Genomic DNA, 27,515 nt, shown 5'->3' on the forward strand with positions numbered 1-27,515 from the left:
CGTGTCTGATACATTTTGAAAATGAGTCTAAAGTTGTTCTGAGGTAAATCACACGCGTTTTGACTGCAGTGAGCGAAGGTATGTTTCCTGATAAGTTCCCTCTGAAGCTCTAAAGCACGGGGGTGGATTCATTATATTAGAGTTTCGCTGGTAGAATTTAATTAAATCAGAGCAAATTATAGAAGTAAAGTTCACACCTTAAAAGGGCTGCAGATGAAAAGAAGATACTACAACAGATTAATAACACCAGACATACCTCATTATCCTCAATGGACCTCAAGAGAGCTAAACTGGGGGGTTGTTACAGTTTACTTAAAAATCTGGAAATAGAGCCCAAAAAGCAGTGCATGCCCAGTTGTTGAAGAAGGCCTGAGGGTAAAATCCTCCACGTTATAGCATCTTTCCTCCCGTGTTCTCAATGCTTTGGCCAAAGTGAAGCAGAAATAAATCTAGATTTTGTCCCATTACAGAAATTTGTGTTAACCATTCAGCCAGACAGCCAGATGGTTGAAATGATCTCTAATTATACAAATGAGGTTTCAAAATCATAAATAAAAAAGCATTTCTGTCTGATGCTGGGGGGCACTGACAGAGCTCAGATCAGCTTAAAAAAACGGAGCAAACAGAGCAAACTTTGTTTGATATAAACCAAACCTAATTATACCATCATTTGGGTCAGTTCCACTTTCCTGGCGTGGCCGTCTCCTGCCAACGATGCCGTCAAGCCGTCGGCATGGTGAGCACACTCACAGTTTAGGGAGGGAGTCAATAAGGCGATGATAAACTGCAGGAGTCGTGCATTTTTTAATTCCAGTTGTCTCACGGTGAAAGTTTGTTAAACTGTCAGGTGAAAAATGAGGTACGTGCTCAACTCAATCACGGTGGATCTGCACAAAATCAATCCACTGAGTGCCCAGAGACTCTTTAACTTCATTCTCTGAGTAGGTGTGAAGCTGTCTCGGTTCTTCACTGGAGGAATTCAGGGGAAGATACTGTTTTTTAAGGAAGTACATTAAAAGGAATATTGTGGAGTCGAATCAACCCTTGATCTAGAAGAACAAAAACAAATGTAAATCAAAGCAGTTTTGAGTTAGAGCGGATATTCGGTTGCAGCTTTATAGCTTAATAGCTGTAACTTCTTTGATGAAGACAGAAGAAATGCATCACAGCAAACGTATTTAATACTTTAAATGTTGGGGCCAGAATCTGCTTTTGGTTTCATTAAAATTATACTCGCTGCATCATGAAGCCTCGAACCATAAATCCTGAACAAAAACACCATGACAATACACAATTACAGCATAATTGAACATGATTCAGTAACTACCATCAAACCCTTTTGACATGTTTCCATAAAAATGTTTTAGTTGTTTTCCTCTGACTTTAATGTGCACACACATTTCCGTATATTCTGCGCTACGGGCTACACACAACGCTCTTCGTGCTACACACAACGCTCTTCGTGCTACACACAACGCTCTTCGTGCTACACACAACGCTCTTCGTGCTACACACAACGCTCTTCCTGCACTATATTAATCGCACTAATAACACTGATTGTGACTCACTTTTTCCCCATGTTGTTCATTTGATTCTGCATGTGTGTATCAGCGGGGTGTTTTACTGAAAACGTATGAACACCCCTATAATCAACGTGCTATTAGTCAGGAAATGATGTTGTGTGGAAGTGGAGGCTGTAAGGTTCCAGCCCACAGCAGTAATTACCTCCAACCTGAAGAACAGTGACGGCCGTCTGTGGAGGTGGCACATCGCAGCAAAGCTTTTATCCGATGGCAAAATGGAGGTAATAATGGGATAATTGTTTTGGACCGTGGCGGCCTCTCCCACAGCTACTTGCATCATCCTGCTAGTTCCTGCTGGCAGAGACGGAGCCCGCGTTGGCAGTCACAGCCCGGCCATGTGGTAACCAGCGTGCGTGCGTATTTGCTCGGGATGAGGTTTGTCCTGGTGTTTCGGGTTGTAAGCTTGTCGGTTTGAAGCGTGCGTTTTGAAATCTATCCAACTACACAGTGCTCTCCCAGCAGAAAGGACCACACCAAGAAGGACAAGACAATTAAAGTGTCTTTTATACATCTCTACACGTGCATCCCTGCACGTGCATCCCTGCCCAGCAACACCAACCTCCATGCTTTCCTATAACCCCGATATTTATTGTTTATTGTTGGCTTTGTCTCGAACACAACAAAACCCATCAAATTAAAAGCGTCAAAATATCAAAAAAGCAAAACAATTTAACAGTCTCATACAAAACTAAAGCACAACAGCAAAACAATGTGTTGGAGAGGGAACAGGAGGAAGCAGAACGCTTGCGCTATTCAGGGTATCATTAAAGAGCTAGATAATGGAACAGAAAATATTGAATATACAGTCTCTCCTTTTTACTCATCGTGCTCTCTTGACTTCAGAAATATGGTTTCCATAGCTGCGCTTGTGTTTAGTGATTATGATAGAGGTCAGACAGCTTTCGGTCAGTCAGAGATTTGGAGAATGTGTGCATTAAATTAAGTTAGATAAACCAATAAGAGACCACGTCTCTCCAGTGTTAGCGTCGCTCCATTGGCTACCCGTAAAATTCAGAATCCAATTTAAAATTGTATTACTTGCGTATAAAGCCCAAAACGGCTTAGCTCCGCTTTATTTGCAAGACCTGATAGTGCCTTATGTTCCTGTCAGAACTCTCCGTTCTCAGAGTGCAGGTTTACTCGTAGTTCCTAGAGTATCCAAATGTAAATTTGGAGGACGGGTGTTCTGCTATCAGGCACCACTACTATGGAACCAACTTCCAATCTGGGTTAAGGAGGCTGACACCACCTCCACCTTTAAAACTAAACTTAAAACATTTCTGTTTAGTAAAGCCTATAGTTAGTGTTTAGTAAACCTCTAGCTGGTGTTGGTAAATCTCTAGGTGGTGTAAACTTTAGTGTGTCAGAGTCGCTCCTGTAGTTTCTTGTGCTGGCCCCCCCTTCTCCTCCCTTTTCTCTCTTTTGTCCATGTTGCAGCATCCTTTGCCGGACACCGGAACCTGCAGTGTGGGAGTGAGGGGGGCAGGGTAACGGCCCCTTTTTGGCGGGGGAGAAGGTTCGTCCCTCAAGACTCCTCTCCCTGGCCCTGCCCCTTCTCAACCTTCCCCCGACCCTGCACCCCAACCTGGGACTTGATGATTGGGCCGGAGCTTCGGGAGCTGCATGCTGGCCTGCGGTCCCCACCCCTGGTCATCCCGTTGCTGCTTCCGCCTGCCTGCTGTGCTGCTGCCGTCCCTGACCCACCAGTCTGGCCCTCGGCAGGAGGGTCCCCCCTTATGAGCCTGGTCCTGCTCAAGGTTTCTTCCCTCCTAAAGGGGAGTTTTTCCTTGCCACTGTTTGGCTTAAGGTTTTTCTCCCACTAGGGGAGTTTTTACCTGCCATTGTTTATGTAATAACTGCTCGGGGGTCATGTTCTGGGTATGGGTCTCTGGAAAGCGTCTAGAGACAACTTTTGTTGTATTAGACGCTATATAAATAAAATTGAATTGAATTGAATTGAATAAAAGTCCACATGAGGTTCAGTTTTCTTTTGATATGTTGTAATGGCATAACAATTCATACTGATGTTTCCCTGCATAACATACAGTACAGTGAGAGTGTAAAATTTACTGGTGGAGGATGAAAAAATTGCAAATATACAGTTTCTACATGCTTAAACTTATCTAAGAGTCCATCCATCTATCTTTATCCGCCTATCCGAGACCGGGTTGTGGGGGCAGCAGCCTGAGCAGAGATACCCAGACTTCCCTCTCCGTGTCCTGGGTCTTCCCCAGGGTCTCCTCCTGGAGGGCCACCTCCCTAGGGAGGAGGGACATGCCTGGAACTCCTCCCTAGGGAGGAGGGACATGCCTGGAACTCCTCCCTAGGGAGGAGGGACATGCCTGGAACACCTCCCTAGGGAGGAGGGACATGCGTGGAACACCTCCCTAGGGTGGAGGGACATGCCTGGAACACCTCCCTAGGGAGGAGGGACATGCCTGGAACTCCTCCTTAGGGAGGAGGGACATGCCTGGAACACCTCCCTAGGGAGGAGGGACATGCCTGGAACACCTCCCTAGGAAGGAGGGACATGCCTGGAACACCTCCCTAGGGAGGATCCAGGAGGATCTGATACAGATGCCCAAGCCACCTCAGCTGACTCTTCTCAATGTGAAGGAGCAGCGGCTCGACTCCGAGCTCCTCCCGGGTGACCGAACTCCTCACCCTATCTCTAAGGGAGCGTCCAGCCGCCCTGCATAGGAAACTCATCTCTAAGGGAGCGTCCAGCCACCCTGCGTAGGAAACTCATCTCTAAGGGAGCGTCCAGCCACCCTGCGTAGGAAACTCATCTCTAAGGGAGGAAACTCATCTCTAAGGGAGCGTCCAGCCACCCTGCGTAGGAAACTCATCTCTAAGGGAGGAAACTCATCTCTAAGGGAGCGTCCAGCCACCCTGCGTAGGAAACTCATCTCTAAGGGAGCGTCCAGCCACCCTGCGTAGGAAACTCATCTCTAAGGGAGGAAACTCATCTCTAAGGGAGCATCCAGCCACCCTGCGGAGGAAACTCATCTCTAAGGGAGCATCCAGCCGCCCTGTGGAGGAAACTCATCTCTAAGGGAGCGTCCAGCCGCCCTGCGGAGGAAACTCATCTCTAAGGGAGCGTCCAGCCGCCCTGCGGAGGAAACTCATCTCTAAGGGAGCGTCCAGCCACCCTGCGGAGGAAACTCATCTCTAAGGGAGCATCCAGCCACCCTGCGGAGGAAACTCATCTCTAAGGTAGCGTCCAGCCGCCCTGTGGAGGAAACTCATCTCTAAGGGAGCGTCCAGCCGCCCTGCGGAGGAAACTCATCTCTAAGGGAGCGTCCAGCCACCCTGCGGAGGAAACTCATCTCTAAGGGAGGAAACTCATCTCTAAGGGAGCGTCCAGCCACCCTGCGGAGGAAACTCATCTCTAAGGGAGCATCCAGCCACCCTGCGGAGGAAACTCATCTCTAAGGTAGCGTCCAGCCGCCCTGTGGACGAAACTCATCTCTAAGGGAGCGTCCAGCCGCCCTGCGGAGGAAACTCATCTCTAAGGGAGCGTCCAGCCGCCCTGGGGAGGAAACTCATCTCAGCCGCTTGTATCCGCGATCTTGTCCTTTTGGTCACTACCCAAAGTTCATGACCATAGGTGAGGGTAGGTGCGTAGATTGACCGGTAAACTGAGAGCTTCGCCTTTGGACTTCTTCACCCCGACGGTCCAGTACACCGACGTCATGCTGCACCAATCCATCTAAGAGTCATTGTTGTTCTTTTTTTTTTAAAGTCCTATTTATGATGTTTTAATTGGACTGCAGAAAAAGCGTATTGTTATCAATTTCTTGTTTTTTTAGCTTCAATTGCAAATGCAAAAGCACAAAAGAACAAAGCAATGTGGGATGTTATTCAAACACGGCACTGACATACTTCGCCTACCACATTATTAATGTGAATCAGTTTAAATCTAAATGTGGCTTATATCCTGACTAGTGCAAGCCACACTTTATTAAACGGTTCTCTAAGATATATAACAAAAACAGAGATGCATCGCAAGCTTGTGCCACTTTTCAGCAATATTCATTCAATATAATGAACAGAAAGGAAAACAGAGGCTGCAGACTGTGTCCTCTGGTGGTTTTGTCTTTAGCCTCCTAACCTTTGCTGCCCTCAGAACATTGAGCACGGTCAGCAGGGTGATGCTGTTTTAATTGTCAGCGTAAGACTGTTCACATTTTTTTTCCTTTTTGTTTTTTGACTGACAGGCTGCAAAAATGACTATCTTTGCTATTTTGTACTCAAAAAACAAACATTAAAACCACACCTCACTGTGACTGCATCATTGTGATTTACTTACTGACGGTTTAATGACAGATTTGTGGGTGTGTAGTCTCACAGTGTTCATTCACCTTTTTGTAATGAGCTAAAATCTTATGATAATATTGGCTCGTTCAGTAAATCTGTCTTTTGGGGAACATGTCTTATCTTACAAATTTAGCAAGGACCTCTCAAGGTTCAACGTGCGCTACATGCATAGCAATTAAAAAGATTGTCATTTTGACTGCATTTTAGCTCACTAATGAGGTGAGAAACGTTTCTTCACTGAACAAAACATCTGAAGGGAATAAGCTGAAGCTCGTATCTGCTGGGAATATTTAGAGACAGAGAGGGAGGGAAGAGGGTGAGAGAGAGCCTGCAAGGGACGACTCAAGGAGACTATCCATGATGTTGGCTTCCTCGCAGAGAGATCACTCTGAACGCTCCGTGTTTACCAACACCGCCTCGGCTGGGTGTGCCATTGTGCATGAAAGCTGCAGCTCAGTGACCTGCCATCTACAAATAAACCTGCATCTGCAGCCATTTCCAAAAAGAAGCTGTTTAAAGAGAAGAAAAGGAAAGTAGGGATGTGTGAGGTGTGGAAAGCGACTGGGAAGCTGGAAGGATGGTGGTACGCAGGAACGAGGCATTGAGGGAGGGCAGATTAGAGAGCATTTTAAACCCCGAGCTCTTCATCCATCAACACGATCTGTAAAGCTCTGAAGAGAGAAGAGATGTGTGTGCAGGCCTTTCATCTAGAAATGTTTGCTCTGCACAGAGCAGTGTTCAGTCCTCTATACTGTACGTGCATGTGTAGCCTATGTGCTTGTGTGTGTAGGAGCTGCAGAATCAGCTCAGCACGTCAAGCAAAAGCAAGCAGTTCAGCTGAGCAGCTAAAACTAACAGACACTGCACAAAAAAGTCACACAAAATGAAAAGCATTCCCGCTTAACAAGAGCTGATGAACTGTGGCAAGCTAGCAATGAATACAAAACCTGCCAGAGCTCTGACAAGTTGCAATTTCACATTTTTTGGATAGTCTCTTTTTTTTTTTTTTGCTTTTCTCCATACTGCAAGCAATGCATATCCATGAATCACCAATACAGTTTCCCACTGCATCACAGAACCCTTGTCAGTATAAAATGTACAGTTGGTGCCAGCAAACACTGTTTCTAACTGCAAAAGCTCAGTCATCATAGTCATGTTTGTGTCTGCTTTTGCTGGTAAGACAACGTCGATGAAGGTGAACACGCCTGATGGAAAAATGTGTAAAGGAAAAGAAGGGGAACTGGTCACTCCCATGGTCTATATTAGCAGAACTGGACAAACCCCATGAGATATCCCGAAAAGGTTTCTGAAGACATGGCTCAGCTTATGCTACCTTATGGTTAAGGATGGGAATTGATACGATTTTCACAATTCCATTTCCATTTTCAGTTCTGCTTAACAATTCGGTTCTTTACCGGCTCTTATTTGAAAAAAAAGGACACAATGAGGCAAATGGCGCTAATATGATCGGCAGTGTTCTTGCTCGGGGTTAATGTTCTGGGTCTCTGGAAAGCGCCTAGAGACAACTTCTGTTGTAATAGATGCTATATTAATAACATTGAATTGAATTGAATTGAAAGTGTTCGCTAGTTAAAAAGTTACCTGCAGTATTATTAGCCCAGGACATGCTAACGTTGCTGCTACTGCTGAGTTGAGAATTACTGTCGTTAGTCCGGAGCAGATCGAAAACGCGACATTCATTGATTGTTATTGCTGCTCTGCGCGCAAATGTTTGTACATGTTGGTAGTATTTCCTCTCTTTGACGAAATATCCACTTGGCAAGTATTGCAAATTGCCCCTTTGTTGTCTTTTTTACTGAAATGTAACCAGACTTTCAAGCGTTTGTATCGCTGGGGTGCCATGTTTACTGTTGACTGATGTCATTCGAGCACACTGGAATCAAAAAGTGGACCATTTGCTAAATTTGCAAACGATTCCAAGGAATTAAAACGCTGGGAACCGGTTCTCGATTCCCATCCCTACTTATGATGCTAATTAACATTATTTTACGTTCATTCTGATGAAATCGGTCCAACCATCCTCATTTCAAATGTTGCTACTGAAACGACATCCGAAACAAGTCCTGCCGACCTGAAACTATGAGCTCCCCAGGGTCTAGTCCTCACTCTGCTTGCTTCTCACGGGGTTAGGTCGCTTGTCGTTGCTTAACCGCCAGGCAAGTGTATCAGTGCAGCCTGACAAATCTCAAGCCAAGTGACTGCAGAGGTCCCAGCGGAACTCCAGTACTTCTTATTTCAGCTCAAGCAGGGCTTGTTTCAGATGTCGTTGGTTAGTGGTCTGGTTAGTCCAGAGGAAAGACCAGAGGACCAGCTGCTGGAAGAGGTAGAAGCCAATGAGCTAGAGACTGTCAGCTGGTCTCCTGTGGTTAGTCCTGGCCACTGCTGCGTTTTGACTCCCAACCCTTCCAAGCAAACCTAAACAGGCCCAAGCGGTCTCTTAGTACAGTTAACAGCACAAAAAGGCATATTATCTACAACAACAACAATCAAAATGACCATGCTCGGGTTTGCCTTCATTCACAGTTCAGAAGTCCTGTCAGGACAATGCTAAGCGCTAGGTAGCTAAAGTGATAACAGCTAGATGTCATGTTAAACGTGAAAAGGCGTTGGGTATACATGTAGCAGGAGCAACGAGGTAACATGGTACTGATCTTAGGGTGCTTTCACTCCTGTCCCGTTTGGAGCAGTTGTTCCGGAACAGGGAGCGTTTCCCCCTAAAGATCGGATCGTTATTGGTATATCTGAACACAGCAATCGCGCTCGGATGCGGCACAAAACAAGCGAGCTGAGATCTCCTAGGAGAGGTGGTCTTGGCTCGCTTCCATTCCAGACCTGGAGCGGTTTGTTTTTTTTATTTGTAGTGAGAACATAATCGACACAGCAACCGACACAACTCCATTCATGTGTAGGCTATGTGCGACCGCGGCGCAAGGAGAAGAGTCGGCGCAGCCTCCACCACCTTCTCTCCGTGCCGAGATGTTGTCACAGCGCGGCACGGTGAAATTAAAAAATGTTCAATTCGGGCAGGGTTTGCGCAGCGCAAACGCCGCAGCAGGCGGCCTCTCGCCCGCAGAGCGGTCCGCTCTTGCACCGGTAACACATACATGAATGGGAAAGCCGGCGGTGTCTGCGCTTTGCGCCCTCTCTGTGAAAGGGGCGTGTTGTTTTTCCCGGGGTACAGAAGAGGAAACTCCTTCCGCGTTCATTTCTGACCAATCAGAGAACAGCTGGTTCCTGCATGGCATTTGTTAATAGCTTTGAACCGGTACAGATGCTTGCCTTGTGAACACAAACCCCACAAACGAGAAACGGAACAACTGTATCGATTTAGCCCCTGAATCGGAACAAAACAAACGAGCCACAGGTCTGAAAGCAGCCTTAGACTTAAATATTGGACAGTTGATCTGCAACGTCACCCCATAGGTTTTCTGAAGAGCAGTTTTCACCTCTCTTTCTTCTCGTTATGTGGGGCACCATGTTGTAAATGGGCAAACAGGCATGTGGCGCTGACTTGAACTTGCCCCTTATGTCAATGTTAGCCGTGGCCACCACATCCATCAGCCCAACCATGATGGAGGAGCTGCTGGTGAACATTTATCACCTCGGTGGTGAAATCAGAGATGAGCCCTGCGTCTAGGCCTCGCCAGGTTTCTGGTGCATGCTGATTACCTTGCTAAGCTTCATAGCAAGACCCTGACAGATGAGGAAGTGATGACGCTAGCCACTGGCTACCAAGACTGCCAAAAAAAAAGCTTCGCCCAGTAATATAAATAAATGAAGTCCTTTATATCAAATCATTTAAATTGATATTCCAGCCTTGTTGGATGTGAAATCTAGTGATGGAGATCAAAACAATTTTTTGAATCAGTATGTCATATTTTTATTTCTGATGCAAAAGTTGCAATTTTTAATATGGAATTCAATAGAGGAGAAATTATATAACTTCAATAATTCATCTGACATGGTACAAAATTATAAATATATAAAAACAACACATCAATATGCCTGCCTCAGTTCATTTTGAGTCCTTTCCTTTATGATTTCTCAATGTAAAATGAGCCACAAAACACCCTCATAATATTTGTTGTTAAGTTATCTTTATACTACGTTATACTACTCACACTCAAGAAACCTGTTTCACTGAACTGAACCTTTCCAGTAAATTATTGATGATGTATAATATAATTTACTAAGTCTGAGCTGCCCTTTCCCATCCTTCAGTCTGTCTCATCCAGGCACATTTGAGAGGCTTTTTTTGCTTTTTGTGATCAGATTTCTAAGTCGTATCCCTCCTGCAGTGGAAAAACCTTTCAGACTAGAGTTACACACCTCATTTACACACATGCACCCACACTTAAACATTTGATCACTTCTGCTTCCGCACACTCTCTTCTCCCTAGCTCTCTCTCTGGCGGGGTTGCCATGGAGGAAGGTTTCCCTTGCTGCCATGACAACACAAGTTCTATTTGGTCTTGCCAAGTGAAAGAAAACCTGGGTGATGGAGATGCTTGTGTAACATGAAAGGGCTATCCACACCAAGAATAACAACTATAGATAGGTGGTTGTAAATACAGTAGCCGGTCATAAAAACGTACATTCTTTACAGCTCAGGCTTGGTGACACAGTTAACAAAAAAATATTCAACCACAACAAGACAAAAAAAGTAGTATCAGCAAAATAAAGCTGTGAAAATGGGGACTCACCTGTAAAAAATAGCTTTTTACTATATTTAAAAACCCTCCAATAGGATTCCTGCTTTCACACTTTTCTTTTCTTGTTGTGTTGTACCTTGCATAATTTACTATAATGTCGGTAAGTTGAGGTGATATGCACATAATCAGTTACGATAAGAAAATACAGACACAGGTTTACTTGTTTTGTGGTACTGCATCACAACTCATGTAGAAAACCACAATGAGATTATTTATTGCCTGGTCTTACCTTAAGTCGTTCGGACACCCCGTCAGTGAAGCTGATGGTGAACTCCTCCACCTTGGGAACCTTCAGCCGCTTCTTCTCTGTCTGGTACTCGGTGCGGGTTTTCACCACAACCTTGAGAGGAACAAAGGAAAAGTTAAAGTAGGTGGCAGCCATTTACGCAAACAGTAAAGGACCCTGGGGCCTCATTTATAAAAGAGTGCGTAGGATTCATACTAAAAGTGCACGTGCGCTCAAAAGCCGAAAATGGCGTGCGCACAAAAAAATCCGGATTTATAAAACCGTGTGCACTTACACGCAATGTTCTCTTTATAAATCACAGTCCAGCTGGAAGGTTGCGCACGTGAATTTGCCTCATATCCCGCCCTCTACACGCCCACTTTCTACCATAAATGGACAATGCAAACTACATGATGATTGTATTTGCATATAAATGAGCCTGCTGAGCATGTGCAGCGCCACCTGCAGTCTGTTTCTGCTGCGTCAGGATGAATGAGACGTGTCGAGCCACCGTGCCACTAAATTTCACAGAGACTGAGATGGAGATGTTGTGGATGAGGTGGAGGCAGGAAAACCACATTATTTGGTGGTCACAGTAGTGGCATCACTAACAAATATAAAGCGAGTGAGTGGCAGCACGTCGATGCTGCGCTAAACGCTGTGAATGCCACGGACAGATCTGTGGCAGAAATAAAAAAGAAGTGGTTTTCTTTTTTACATTTGCAGCTGTCCTTGCTGATGCCTTTAGTCCTAGTGAGACTTGTGCTGTCTAGACTTTCCTGAGGGTAGCGATCACGTCTGGCTATCTTCTCAGCTATTCGCCAGAAATCGTGACATTTTCTAAAATCTAAAAGATCTTAGCTATATTATCTCACTGATATAACACTGAAGGACATACGTTCACTGAATGCTGTGGAATTGCAAAACTGTCATCAAAAGTAGCCTTTAAACAGAGATTTAAGACTCCTAAAAGCTGTTGCTATTAGAAACTGAAACCTGAGAAAGGATGAGGACAACACAAATAAGGGCGTTTCACAGCATCAGTGCAATAACAAGCAGGAATATCGATGTATTCATTCATAAAGGTTCAGGAATAAACCTGACAGAATCCAACACCAATCTGAATCCACCGTACTGGAAACATCCGAATCGGACATCTGTACGCTGGACTGTATCTTAATTAGATCTGGTGCACACGATTCCAGAGCAACAGTCTGTAGGGGAAACACTTTGAGCTGCAGCTCCAAGACAAACAAACAACGACAGGACGGCACCGTTCTGGCCCAGTTCTGGCCCAGTACTGTCAGCCTAACACTTCTCCAGCAAACAGGCTCACAGCTAATACGTGAGAGGCTGTTGCCTCCCTTCTACTGCCTATTTCCCTCCTCACATCATTTGTTGAGCATCTTCAGTTCTTCTGTGGCGCCGACTAACAGGGACAAAGGTGCTTTTGTCTCACACGTCATCATTGCTCCGTTGTACACTAATGCGTACCAGAGGACGAGGCAGGGAGTGGTGAGCAGAGGAGAGGTGGATGGCGAGAAAAGAGAAGGAGAACAATGGCTCGGTGTCCTTGTGGCTGATTGCGCTTTGAGCCCAAGCCAGAGAAGTGCTGTGCACACAAACTGCCCGGACTGTCTGAATAACCAAGCTCTGAGTAGCAACAACAAATGCCAGCCTTGCCATTAAGTCTTAAGTACAGTGTGATTTTTTTGTTCAACTTTCTCATTGTTTAAGTCACTTCACAGCAAAATGCTCAGGAACACAAACACTTTGAGTTGCTTCATTACACTTTTCCCTCGTCTACCTCTCACTTCTTTATTTCTTATTACCTAATGAAGTGACTAAAAATCAACGTTGCCTCATTTGCACAGCCCTTTAGCTATCAATGGCCCGTTTTCTGATTAGACAGGTCTGGAAAAACATTGATTTATGAATGTAACCGTCTTACATAACAACACTGGGTAATATAAATGACACAGTTACGCACTTTTCAATTTACCATGCATCATTATGTCCAAGCAGCCGTTGTTTTGTTTGGTAGTTTTTTTTACATTTGTGATTTTCTTTGACAATATCTTCAAAAGTGAGATCCAATAGGAAGTCAGATGAGAGGTAGCATGTTATGCCTGGCCAGCTGTTACCGTTCGCTACATGAAAACTGTCTCGTGAAATGGGTCTGGTGCTGCTCAAGGCCATTTCCACCAGTTCAGAACCAGATCAGAACCAGTTCAGAACCAGTCGTAAAAGAGTTACGGTGGGATTATATGCAGTAGTTGAGGGGGGATGGCATCCCCCCTGAAATAAAAACGGTCCAAATCATCCCCCCTGTAAAACTGTCATCCCTCCTTTCCATCCCTTATGTCATTTCATCAATGAATGTGGTTTTACTGCTATTTCAACATTTAGAGTCATCACCAGAAAAATAACACCAGATAACACCAAAAATAACTTATTTTCACCTGTTTCAAGTAAATTTTCACTTGAAATAAGTAGGAAAATCTGCCAGTGGGACAAGATTTATCTTCTCATTACAAGCAATAAAATCTTGTTCAGATTTTTCTACTTATTTCAAGTGAAAATCTACTTGAAACAGGTGAAAATTGTTGTTTTTTCCAGTGATGAGTCTTGTTTTAAGTGTAATGAGATTTTTTTTACTAAAATGAGACATTTTAATTAGAAATAAGACAAATATTCTTGTTAAGATTTAGAGTTTTTGCAGTGATCCATGTTACTTATCCTGTGAAGGACAGAGTCATATTGATAAGTTCAGAAAAGTGTTTTTTATTGTTGTGTTTTGATGTATTTGATGTAAGCCCAGTGGATATTTAAAGCTTACAGAAGGCTGCATTTAACTGCTGCTATGTCATTCCTGCAGTATTTCTGCAGCTGTTTTGGTCACTGCTATTATTTGTAATATATTATATTATTTGTAATCAGCACAAATTATTTGTCCCCATATGATAAAATCCACCATCCCTCCTGATTTTTTTTTTACAACTCGAGTACTGATTATATGTGAGGACTCAGAGGGGGGAGTCAAAGAACCATTATTCAAAACAACCAAGATGGTGGCAGAATTGCCAACAACATCTTGATTTAACAATTTTTTACAGCGAAACCAACAACAGTCATTCACCGGTGTCCCAACTGCTGACATCACATGTTGCTGACAGGTTGTATGCCCGTCCAATGCTGTCCAATGCTGTCCAAAGGCACTTTCTTCTGCGTCTGCATTCTTCTTTTTTGTCCCTTTTATGTTGCTGGCCAATTGCGAACAGCAAAAAGTGTGCATTACAGTGACCTCACGGTTGTCTGTCAAAGGTTCTTGTGTGGCGCTACAGCGTGATGGAGGCGTGCGGCTGAAGACAGTCCAGGCACTTTTCATCATTTTTTTCTGTTATAATCAGATATTCACTCTTATTCAGTTAGAGGTGGAAGAACTTTCATTTACCTCTTTGTCGAACCTCCAGTCACAAATCCTTTATCAAATGTCATGGCCCTCAACTCTGGAACTCTTTAGATCGGTCTCTTAAGTTTGCATCATCCTTAAAAATGTTTAGGACCAGCTTGGTGGGGAATCTCTTATCTAGGGAAAATTAATAGGCTATTCTAATTGAAATGAAATTGCCATTTTATGTATTTTTTTTGTGTGTTTATTGTGTTTTTCTTTGTTTCTTTTACCTTTTCTTTTTTCCTTTCTTTTTCTTTTTCTATTGATTAATTTGTTTTTGTGATTTTGTATTGAGGGGGAGGATTCTTTCTTCTTCTTCTTCTTATTCTTATTCTTTTCCTCTCCTGCACAATTATTTGTCCTTGTATTGTTAATATAATTACTGTTTTATCATTGTGCATATGAATAAGATAAAAATGTGCAAAAAAAAAAAAAAAAAAAGTGGCCGAAAAGACGGTGGGCCCTGTTAGAGGTCCCTGTCCAGCGGGTTTACCCTGAACTCCTGCTTTTGGACACACGCCTAAAAAATAAATAAAAATGGATGGCAGTGCAGGTTAATGCAACCCAGCATGCACTTTTCCTTCTCATAAGCCCGTGATTTGGATATCTTGGCTCTTTAGTGAACTACAAGGATATTTAAGTGAATTATCATAAGATGATAATGATTCCCAGAGGATCCTCTACAGACTAAAGACCACCTGATTTTAATATATACTGTTACAACCCGGCTCATTAGGCTGCAACATAAAAGAGAGGCTGATCATACAAATCAAGAAGGTAAAGGCTTTATTATTAAAAATTAACAGTAAGAGTCCCTGAGAGGAATCCAGAGCCGCAACAACAACATGGCAAACAGCAGCAAATATGGTGAGCCTTCTTTTTATGCTGCTGCCCAACGAGTCGGCTCGTAACATCAATTCGGGGCTTGTCCGGGAAATGAAGCCAGTATCATAGTACCAGACCTTTACAGACCTTTACTAAACTGTTATGGTCTGTTATTGCAATTTACTTTCACTTAAATATAGTACTGAACTCTTTACAATATGCCATATTTGTTTGGACAATATTGTACTCTTATCGAGTGAAATATGTGGTAATGTTACAGAAGTATAAACCTGTACATTTCTTCTTTTTTTCTTTTCCCCATCAATTTGTTCAGATAAGGAAAACATTATGATGAAGTCTCTCCGGGCTCAAAGATAATTTTCTGAGTCTTAACATTTTCTGAGTTGTGATAATCAACACATTAATGAGCATAATCATGAATAGCAGCCCAACATAATCACCAGTTACAAGAGTGGAACGTGAGTTTTCATTATATCCCTACATGTACACACACCTAAATGTAATACTGCAAGACTCGCATGGGACAAATAATATTTGATAGTATGTGAATGAGAACGTGTTCACTCTCGTTTTAGTGCTTTTTCTTCAGTAAAGCGGGTGAATACTTCTACTACTGGTGGAGGTTTAGAGTCATGACTGGACAAAGTGGTGCTGCAGAAAGATGTTTCTGTCCGCTCCCAGGTGCTAGCACTGTATATTCTTTGCATAACCTACAGTAGGGACTAATGCAAAAGAAAAAAAAAGGTCAGGGCTTTGTGATGACCACTCCAGTACCTTCACTGTCAAGTCCTTAACTCTTAGTCCAGGGGCCACCGTTAGTCCAGGGGCCACCGTTAGTCCAGGGGCCAGAGCCCAACATTTCACTTATCAGCACCACTCAAGGTGACCAAACTTACTTATGATTTTTGAAAAGATCCACGTCTATAGATGATATTTTGGTACGATAACCTTCCTGAGTGGCAGCTGGATCAGAGTTATCAGCTCATGAAGTTACCAAAACCTTCAGAAAATTACATTTTAGATGCTGCTGCATATCCTGGTTTAGACTCATGTACAGGATATCTGTCAATGTTTCACTAGATTGTCTTTGGTATCATTTTAAAGGAGACCTTTAAAGCATTCATTCAAGCTGAGATGTGAATCTTTCTGACCAACATAGAGGTCACTGCAGCTCTTTAATCTATAAACAACACACATTTTTACATAATTTTCACCTAAATGATATACTATTTTTTAACCCTGTGTCAACTAGGAACAACACAGACACAAAATACAAAAACTGGAATACTCACAGGACCATAAGGATTCAGGAAATGTATAATATACCCCTACTATATTGTTGTTACCGCTCACTGTGAGCCTTAAACTAGACGAGCATCATTAGGCTCCTATGAAACTATAACAGCCACTGATGTCACAAACTGGTCTTTATCTGCAAATACACCACATAAAGGACATAACAATGAGATAAGGAACTAGCTTAGTTTTATAAACAACATTAGAGACACAAAATACAAAAAAAATACAAAAAAATACAAAAACTGGAATACTCACAGGATCATAAGGATTCAGGAAATGTATAATAACCCAATTTAGAATCATCAATGAACCTGAAGGGGGTGGAAACTTCATGAGCTGATAACTCTGATCCAGCTGCCACTCAGGAAGGTTATCATACCAGAATATCATCTACAGACATGGATCTTTTCAAAAATCATAAGTAAGTTTGGTCACCTTGAGTGGTGCTGATATCTGGCCTGGAACATGGACTATCTCTCTAAATAGGGTGAATGTTGTTTTCAAGCGAGACCCTGAACATGAAGGCTGGGATCTAAGTGGTTTCACTATTTTGCAAGTCATTTGGAAGTATGTTTGGGGTATTTGGAGGACCCATTTACAAGATTGAATGTTTTGGTTGATGTCTTGAGAGCTTGCTTCAATATATCCACATAGTCTGTCCTGCATCACAGCAGCAACATGCTGCCACGGTAATACACAGCTGAGACGATGCTCCGGGGTCTGCAAGTCTCTTGTTTTTCTTCCAAAGGTAGAGAGTATCCGTAATCGCCAAATCACACCACAGGACATGTCTCCAAATACAGAATTAAGCAGTTTGTGCACATCTGCAGTGGCAAACTGTAATCTAGGCATAAAAAGTATAAACCTAGGAAACAGAACCCATTTCTCAGTGAGGAATGGGCTCAAAGTTGGGACTTTAAAGACAAGTCAATAAATCTCCCTGTTATTATTTACATTTTACTTAATAAATAAAAACATTTGGGAATCCTAACTGCTTTCAAGACAGGAAGTTTATTAACTGTACTGTAAGACATGGAAAACCAACATTTGTAAACTCACCATCCGGGTTCATTAAACAGGCCAAGGAAGGAAACCCGTCTCAAGTCTTCAAATACATTTACAGCATTATGAAAAATGCAAATGTTTGACCGGATGAGAGGTGTTTGTGAGCTGCCGCAAAAACATTTGTCCACATGTGCCATCAAGCCTAAAAAACGTATATTGCTGAAGATGTGTAAAGCTAAGCAGCCTATGATGAGCAGCGTATGTGCCAGCGCTGAGCCCCAGCTTAGGTTAATATGGACTTCACTATTCCTCAGTGACTTCTGCAGAATAACAGTGCTGTTTTCTAGCTGAGTGAGAGGGAAATAGTACAAATGTGTCTTGTAATATTAACCCCTCCCAAAGATCTGTAATTGTCACATAGTCAAATAATAGTATTTTCATTACCACATTGCATTTTATTCCTCTGTACTTCCTTGTGGTTACAAATTACACAGCTTTTATTGTAAATCATTGAAATCAACAATTTATTCTAGAAGATTGTTGACCACAGAAAAAAGGCTTGAAAAAAATGCAATATATTTTAAAAACGTCATATTTTTGAGTGAATAAAAAAAAGAAGAGATGGTTTTATTTTGTCAAAGTCTTTCCCTCTCCCAATCTTTTCATCTTCAATCATGGTTTGTTTTCAGATTTGACATCCCCTGGAGAAAAGCTGTCAAACCCTCTTTTCTGCAGTTTTTCCCCCCAGTATGTTATTCCTCAAATCTGCTACAACAGTGATTGCTGTTTCATCCTTAATCCCCGGAGACTCAGTTGTTGTAAGTTTCAGCATGGAAGGCAGATGCAGACACTTTTTTTGACATCTTTCATTCCAGTGTTTCCTCATGAATAAAACCGTAAATGAAATCCATTTAAAAATGGGAAAACAAAGGGTTCATCCTTGTAGCGGTTGTATAACACAAGTTCCGTCATAAAAGGTGATCACTTAATCAGATATGATTAATGTTTAATCAGCTCCTCTTGTAGTATTTGCATATTTGACTGACTGGAATTACAGATAGCCTTGTAGGTGCAGAGAACAAAGCCATTTGTTGCAAGGCTTTGATTAAAGCTCTAAATGTTTATGAGGTTTTCAAGCTGCAAAATGAAATGGGAACAGTCGGATGAGTCCCCAGTAAAAATGCATGAGTTATGCATGCAGAGATTGTAAATGTTTTGTACTGACACAAGATATTTTCAATCATATTTGGGGATAATTGCTGACAGTGAATGCTCATGAACTGTGAACACAATATTGATTTATTATATATATTTTTTTGCAAAGCCATAACTTGTTATTCTTACACCATCCATCCATCCATCCATCCATCCATCCATCCATCCATCCATCCATCCATCCATCCATCCATCCATCCCTGCATACATTTACTTCCCCTCATCTGAGTTCGGGTCGGGGTCAGGGGGCAGCAGCCTGGACAGATGGGCCCAGATTTCCCGCCCCCGGCCGCTGCCTCCAGCTCCTCTGCGGGAATACCAAAGCATTCTAAACCAGCCAAGGGATACGATCCAAGAAATAAACTGACCAGTAAGCAGGGAGTCTCACCTTTTGACTCTTTCACAGGAGACCGTTAAAGAGGCCGCATCACTGCAGATGCTGCCCTGACCTGCCTGCCCATCTCCACCTCTTCTTCCCTCCCTCATGATACTTAAACTCCTCCACTTGAGGCAGCACGTGGTCCCAGACCTGAAGAGGGCGTTCCACCCTATTCTGACTGAAGAACATGGACTCAGATTTGGAGGTAACGATTCTCATCCCTGTCGTTTCACCCTCGGCTGTGAAGTGCTCTGGTGAAAGCTGAAAATCAAGAGTTGATGGAGCCAAAAGGACCAGATCATCTGCTATAAAAGCTCTGGACAAAGTCTACCTCTCACTGGAAACAACTCTGACTCACCAGCCATGTGGATCTGGGGACTGAATGCCCTCTCATACTCCCGGAGCGCCTACCCGGAGGTTACCGTGACAGACAGACTCTAATGCCTTCTCTAAGTCCACAATACACATGTGGCCCAGCGGGGATAAAGCGCTGGTCCGGTGTTCCACACCCAGGACGGAGCACAGAGATCCTTCTGAAACGGAGGTTCAACCATCACTTGGACTCTTCTCCAGCATCCCTGCACAGACTTCACCAGGGAGGCTGAGAAGGAGTGCTGGAGTTGAGGGTGGATGAGGCGGGATGGCACCCCCCTGAAATAAAAACGGTCCAAATCATCCCCCCCTGAAATAAAAACGGTCCAAATCATCCCCCCTGTAAAACTGCCATCCCTCCTTTCCATCCCTTATGTAATTTCATCAATGAATGTGGTTTTACTGCTATTTCAACATTTAGAGTCATCACCAGAAAAATAACTTATTTGACAATTTTCACCTGTTTCAAGTACATTTTCACCTGAAATAAGTAGAAAAATCTGCCAATGGGACAAAGTGTATCTTCTCATTACAAGCAAAAAAATCTTGTTCCACTGGCAGATTTTTTTACTTATTTTAAGTGAAAATCTACTTGAAAAAGGTGAAAATAGTTGTTTTTTCCAGTGATGAGTCTTGTTTTAAGTGTAATGAGATTTATTTTTACTAAAATGAGACATTTTAACTAGAAATAAGACAAATATTCTTGTTAAGATTGTGAGTTTTTGCAGTGATCCATGTTACTTATCCTGTGAAGGACAGAGTCATATTGATAAGTTCAGAAAAGTGTTTTTTATTGTTGTGTTTTGATGTATTTGATGTAAGCCCAGTGGATATTTAAAGCTTACAGAAGGCTGCATTTAACTGCTGCTATGTCATTCCTGCAGTATTTCTGCAGGTGTTTTGGTCACTGCTATTATTTGTAATATATTATATTATTTGTAATCAGCACAAATTATCTGTCCCCATATGATAAAATCCACCATCCCCCCGATTTTCTTTTTTACAACTCGAGTACTGATCATCACTTATTGGGAGTCATGCTTTTGGCCGCCTGCTGCATTCAAACAACTCACTACTCTTTCCAGGTTAAGTTATTTTTCCATAAACTCAAAAAAAAAAGAAAAGAATTCTGCACAATACTGCTCTGTTAACAAAGTAGCCACTTACTTTATCTGTTACGTCTGGTGCAAAAATACTCACTTCACCAAAAACTTTCAGACTTGCAAAAGTTTCAGGTTGCAGGTCATAACGTGAATTAAATAATTGTTCAATCTGAAGGTTTATGACTTTATAAACATGTGCTAATTGCTACATTACTCATTCTGAATTCTGATAAAACCTTAAAGGAGCATGAGGCTCCTTTTAAGAAATGAGACTCTCTAGCGCCACCCTTCACCACGACGGCCGTCGGGGAAACTGCAGCCAACAGTGAAGCCGGCACGGGAGAACGGGGATAACGTGCATGCAGCGTCATGTGACGTCACATCCACAGCCCAGCGCGGGAAATTCCGGCCCGGAATTGCAGCACATTTTGCAGCACACAGCCTGTTCAAGGCAACGGAGAGATACGCTAGAGGGCTCATTCTTTTTGGTTTGGAACGCTTCATCTGACATTATTACATCTTTTGGACAAAAGCAGTAGTGCTTTTCCAGAAAGAACACTACGTTTCCCATGAGCACCAGCGCGTACTGCTGGAAAACTCCTGTCCCGTCGCTGCATTTGTTTTGAGAGAAGACGGGACGCTTTTCTGTTTCACCAAGTGAACAGACGAAACGCAAAAAAAAAGATGTTAAACTGCTGGAAAGGAACTGGAATTTACCGGGATACCATAAACAAGGAAGCCAGGGAGCAGTATATGGAGAAAATAATGATTATTAACGGTTTGGATCCATATGAAATCCCTACTGAAGAATGAAGCTCCTGGTCGGAGCTGCACTCTTTAGAAAGGATTTACTGCTGCAGTTCTGCAGAACCACCGTCTCCGGCTACCTTGTTTAGGAGTGTTTGGCAGCTGCTTTGGTAAATGTTTGACTCGCCATGTGTTTCAATAAATTTGTATAATAGTACAACATACAGTACATGTTTTGTATCCCTCTTACTTCTCTTTTCTTTTTTTTGACCGCTATATTATGTTGAAGAGGCTCCGAGGCGTGAGCAATATTTTTGTTTTCCTCGTGAGATTATTTTTTTCCTCTGCAGCTACAAATCAAATAGTTAATATTTTTTCCTCAACAAACTAGCTTTATCTGAAGATTGGGGTTAATTGCACCGCAGAGAGCTGGACAGCAACTGCGTTTAGCTGGCGAAATGGGGAATAAAACCCGTGTTTTGATCCGACCCGGTCTGTGAGTGTTTGGGGTTTAAGGTTGATTTATGGTTCTGCGTTAAATCGACGCAGAGCCTACGGCGTAGGGTACGCGTCGCCACGTACCCTACGCCGTAGGTCTGCGTCGATTTAACGCAGAACCATAATTCAGGCTTTACTGTGTGGAAGGTTTGGTCGTTACAGCCGCGATCCAAGCGAGCCGACGACTCTTTCACTCTTTTACTCTGTTATATCAGATACTTGGCCTGCGTGGTTCTGCCTCCAAGCAGGAAAGCATTGAAAAGTTAAACCATTAGCGATCTTTTCCCCACGTCTGTTTTGTGGAGCTGCTGCAGCCACAACGCAGCAACGGGTTACCAGCTTCTGCGGAGCTGCGCTCCAAGCCCCGCCCATTTTCGTCTCGACTGCGAATCGGGAAGGAGGGGGAAGTGACGTATGCCGTAAAGCAGTCAAAGTCGTAACGATTTGTAGTTTTTTAGTGTGGCAGGGTTCCTACCATGCTCCTCAAAGTTACATAGTGCCAGTGAAGGCGATACAGACCCCTCAGACCATGACAGAGGTTCATTAAACCTGTTGGAAGTTGATGTTCCATCACAATGACTCTGGAAATATGATATTAAGGTGGAAAAGTTACGTAGTGTTGCTTTAAGCTTCAACAAGTCCCAGTTGTTGGGCCCAGTTCTTCTGAACCCACTGTGAGCGCTGCTGCTCGGCTTTTTATCAAGTAAATAAAAGCCGTTATTAGCATTCTCCTGGTATCACAGGCATAAATCACTCTCTATTTACACGGCTAGAAGGAAACAAACACAGCAGAACGCTGAGCTGCAGGACTGAACTGTACGACTAACAGACAGCAGCGCAGCATTGCTGGCTCACGCAGGATCTGGAAGACTGGAGTCCTAAGTGGCTGTGAAAGCATGAAATATCCACATAAACACAACAACTATTGAATGCACAAATTGCATAGATTCTTATTACTACTTTAATAACAAAGAATACTGATAATTCCCTTGTTTAAAATAGGTTTGTAATACCCAAAACGACTTATTTAGTCAAAATCAGCCGAACTGAGACACCTAGTCCCTCATATGAAGTCCTGAAAGACTGTCAAACAATACAACGTTCTTTTTCTCAACCTAACCTGAACAAATGTGGGAATTTTAAGAAAGATTTAAAAAAAGACCACACACAGCACTCACAAGAGATTCTGGCTGCAGTAAACAGCAAAACCAGGTGAAATCTGAAGGTTTCAGATTGAACCTCCAAAGGTTTACTCACAGTCATCTGCATTAGTAGTTTCTTATAGAAACATCAAATCAAAACCATTTCACCCTGATGACTAGGAATGGGAATCAAGAACCGGTTCTTGTTCAGAACCGGTTCCCAGTGTTTCAATTCCTTGCAAATTTTGCAAACGATTCCCATTTTGATTCCATTAGGCAGGAATGACGTCAGTACACACGTTGCCAGCAGTCAATAGTAAACCTGGCGCCCAAGCGATACAAACGCTTGAAAGTCTGGTTACTTTTCAGTAAAAAAGACGACAACAGGCAATACTTACAATACTTGCCAAGTGAATATTTCTTCAAAGGGAGGAAATACTACCAACATGCAAAAACATTAGTGCACACAGCAACCAATAACAATCAATGAATGTCACGTTTTGGATCCGCTCCGGACCAACGTCAGTAATTCTCAACCCAGCAGCAACGTTAGCATGTCCTGGGCTAATAATACTGCAGGTAACAAGTTAACCAACCAACCCTGCCGATCATATTAGTGCCAATTGCCTCATTGTTGTGAGAATCGATAAGGGAATCAATAAAGAACCGAATCGTTAAGCAGAATCAAAAATAGAAATGGAATCGTGAAAATCTTATCAATTCCCATCTCTACTGAAAACTGGATTTTACCATTTCATTTCTTATGATTCGCAGTTCCTTTACAGAGCCAAACTCTTTCCTTCTAACGAATAACCCGTCTGTTGTGAAGACTTGCTGCTTTTCCCAGTTAGATTTGACACTCAAGTGAAAGCTTTTGGAGTTGTCACCCTGGTATATGCTGTTGGATAATTGATGGATGTCTTTTTCTATTTTTAGTGGCATTTTACTGACCGAACAATTAATCAATTAAATGAGAAAACACTCCGCAGAGCAGTAAACCATGAAAAAAGTAATTACAAACTGCCCCAATTTATATAAAACCCTGGGGGTTTGACTTAACAAGGGTGTGGTTTATGGAAATAATCTTGAAGCAAGCTGCAAATTTGAATCTTTAGATCATCTTCCTCGCAAATTAAACTGAGCAAAGCAATAAGTCAAATTGGTCATCTACAGAACTAATGGAGAGGTTTGCCTTCATACATGACATTATTGCTCCATTAATTTTTGTCTCTCAAGGTCTCCAATAATCCGGTCTGGAGCCTCTAAGCACAGACAGATTTGTGTGTAATTTGTGGTGATTTGTCAAATTGAACTTGTCTGATGGCTACTCTGATGAGGAGGCGTCACATTGTCACAAAAGAGAAATAATGATTTAAAGTTGCGTAATGATGCATGACTGAAGATCCAGCTCCTGCAGGAATTCATCCCTAATTTATGAGGACGAGGACAGACTGCCATCAATAACCATTGAGATTTAAAAGCTACTCTGAAGCAACGGAGGGAAGGAAGACGCTTCAAAGCGTGCACACTTTCAAAAGGAAACTTGTTGAGCAGGATGAAAGGATGATTTTAAGTCGCCTAAATGTTTTTGAAGCGCGCATTTGAGTCTCGGCTTTGCTCTTAAAGAAATGAAAAACAGAGAAGATCCTTGCATCCTTCAGAGTCTATTTCTGTCCCTCGACTGTGGTGGCCGCTGGTTTTTTCAAACAAACATCAATCCAATCAGGATATAAGTGAGCCAGGGATGGATGCGATGCGTAAATGCCAAGATGGAATCAGATTGAATCCCCACCCGGGCCGTGGGAGGCCTGAACCTGGGCCTGAACCTGGGCCTGAACCTGGGCTGGGCCATACATCAGGATTTTAATATATATCGATATATTTCCAAGCGCGATATGGCACGAGACAATATCGTTTATATCAATATAGCTTATTTTGCGACGAATTGACTGAACATCAACACTGACCCCTCGCGCTGAAACCTGACAGTGTTGACGGGTTAGTTTTCCTGCCACAAAATCTGTAAAATGTACAGTAGTTGACTTGTTGTAATTATTTGAGATTTGCTCAAAGAGATGCAAAATCTGTTTACATGTTTTATTTGAGATTTGAACAAATGTTTTGTTATTTGCACAACTGTCAACCTCAGTGGAAAAGTCTGCCTGTTTCTGTCTACATTGTATTAATTGCACAGTGTATTTTAAATTAATTGTTATGCAGGAAAGGGATATTTGTTTTATTTTATTCAAGAAGCATTTTTATTCTATATATGCAGGCTGTTTATTTTCGTTTAATTTGTTTTATACATTTTGATATTGTGCAGACCTCTGTTAATAAAGGAACCTGTGTGACATTTGGCACGAGGCTTTGTATTAAAACTGTTTTTTTAAGGGTTTTCCTCTGAAAAAAATGAAGCTAACAGAGATGCTATGCTATAATGCTTTGGGGGAAACCCCAATTACGTCACGGAAAAAATATCGATATATATCGAGTATCGCCATTCAGCTAGAAAATATTGAAATATGACTTTTGGTCCATATCCCCCAGCCCTAGCCTGAACCTGCACCTGAAAACAGCCCTGGTAACCGAGCCCTGGCCGAGGTCACGCCGTCATCAGGTGGATCAGGGGGAAAACAGCTGGGATCGCTGCTAAAGCTGCTAAAAAGATCAGGTCACATGACCCCGCCAAAATTACTTTAGCTTTGAAATAAAACCCAATAATAATAAAACCAGGGTCAGAAAAAAAAGCTGATTAACAGTGAATTGTTTCTGTCTGAGGCAGCAAAACCTGAAGCAGCGTTAATGGAGGGTTTCAGCTCTTAGTCTCTGTTACAGCTTTATTACTGTCAGCTGCTGCTGTTTTCTGTGCGTACAAGGAGAATTAAAACTGGCACAGAGCAACGTTAACAAGCAGCTGGCGAGCATTTAGCAGCTTAAGAGCCAGATATGTTCCCAAAGAGGAACAAAGCAAAGTAGGACAGAATGTTGCATTTATGTAAATCAGGCAGCCCCAAAGACAAATGTAAGCAGCCGATAACGCTGGTGAGTAACAGCAAAGCGTGAATAGTTGTGTGTTCCCAGCTCATTTCTGCTGCGTTAAATAGCAGTAAAAAACAACTGTTATTGCATCTTTAAGAGTTTTAACATCAAAGCGGGATTACTTGGTCATTCCAAAAGAAAACTGACAATTAAAAAACTATAACTACTGTGGTAAAAAAAATTAAGCACAAATTTACTGGAAAACTGTTATTTATTTATTATTTATCAATAAGCTGCAGCTGCTTCTTTTCTTTTTGATTTGCATGTTTTGAGAAAATATCTGTGTTAATGAGCAAATGAATCATCATCTCATGAAAAGTGCTTTGCATAAATGTCAAACACACAAAATGAAGTAAATTAACTTTTCAATGTGTAATTTGGTTGTTGTTTTTTTTTCCACAAGTGGAAAAAAAAACCTATTCTGGAGGCAAAAAATCTGAACTTTAAAAATCAAAGAACAATGTTTTTGCCCGGAGGGTTTTGATCGTGTTTTAGGACAGACGAGTTTCCGTTCTTTGCTCAATGTACAAAAGCTTCCTATCAGGTCAGCAGGGAGGGGAATTGATAAGATATTATTTACACCGATGCATTATTCATTCAATTCTGTATCTCTTGGATTCCTCCCATGAACAACGCCGCCAACAGGTCGTCACGTTAACTGCAGCTCACACACTAACTCCACCCTAAACTACAGCTGCACAACTCACTCCACCCTAAACTACAGCTACACAACTAACTCCACCCTAAACTACAGCTACACAACTAACTCCACCTAAACTACAGCTACACAACTAACTCCACCCTAAACTACAGCTACACAACTAACTCCACCCTAAACTACAGCTACACAACTAACTCCACCCTAAACTACAGCTGCACAACTAACTCCACCCTAAACTACAGCTACACAACTAACTCCACCCTAAACTACAGCTACACAACTAACTCCACCCTAAACTACAGCTACACAACTAACTCCACCTAAACTACAGCTGCGCAACTAACTCCACCCTAAACTACAGCTACACAACTAACTCCACCTAAACTACAGCTACACAACTAACTCCACCCTAAACTACAGCTGCACAACTAACTCCACCCTAAACTACAGCTACACAACTAACTCCACCCTAAACTACAGCTACACAACTAACTCCACCCTAAACTACAGCTGCACAACTAACTCCACCTAAACTACAGCTACACAACTAACTCCACCCTAAACTACAGCTGCACAACTAACTCCACCCTAAACTACAGCTACACAACTAACTCCACCCTAAACTACAGCTACACAACTAACTCCACCTAAACTACAGCTACACAACTAACTCCACCCTAAACTACAGCTACACAACTAACTCCACCTAAACTACAGCTGCACAACTCACTCCACCCTAAACTACAGCTACACAACTAACTCCACCCTAAACTACAGCTACACAACTAACTCCACCCTAAACTACAGCTACACAACTAACTCCACCTAAACTACAGCTACACAACTAACTCCACCCTAAACTACAGCTACACAACTAACTCCACCCTAAACTA

At 42.5% G+C, this 27,515-nt stretch overlaps 1 protein-coding gene across 1 annotated transcript in view; it reads right to left on the minus strand.

Annotated features, from left to right (window-relative positions):
• nsg2 (neuronal vesicle trafficking associated 2) overlaps window positions 1-27,515 on the minus strand; it is an 89,463-nt gene that overhangs the window by 54,063 nt on the left and 7,885 nt on the right. Inside the window, exon 3 of the mRNA XM_061739478.1 lies at window positions 10,866-10,976. Coding sequence (XP_061595462.1) covers window positions 10,866-10,976 — 111 coding nt within the window. The remainder of the gene's footprint in view (window positions 1-10,865; window positions 10,977-27,515) is intronic.

The sequence above is a fragment of the Cololabis saira genome, chromosome 14 (assembly GCF_033807715.1).
Source record: "Cololabis saira isolate AMF1-May2022 chromosome 14, fColSai1.1, whole genome shotgun sequence".
Classification (NCBI taxonomy): Eukaryota; Metazoa; Chordata; class Actinopteri; order Beloniformes; family Belonidae; genus Cololabis; species Cololabis saira.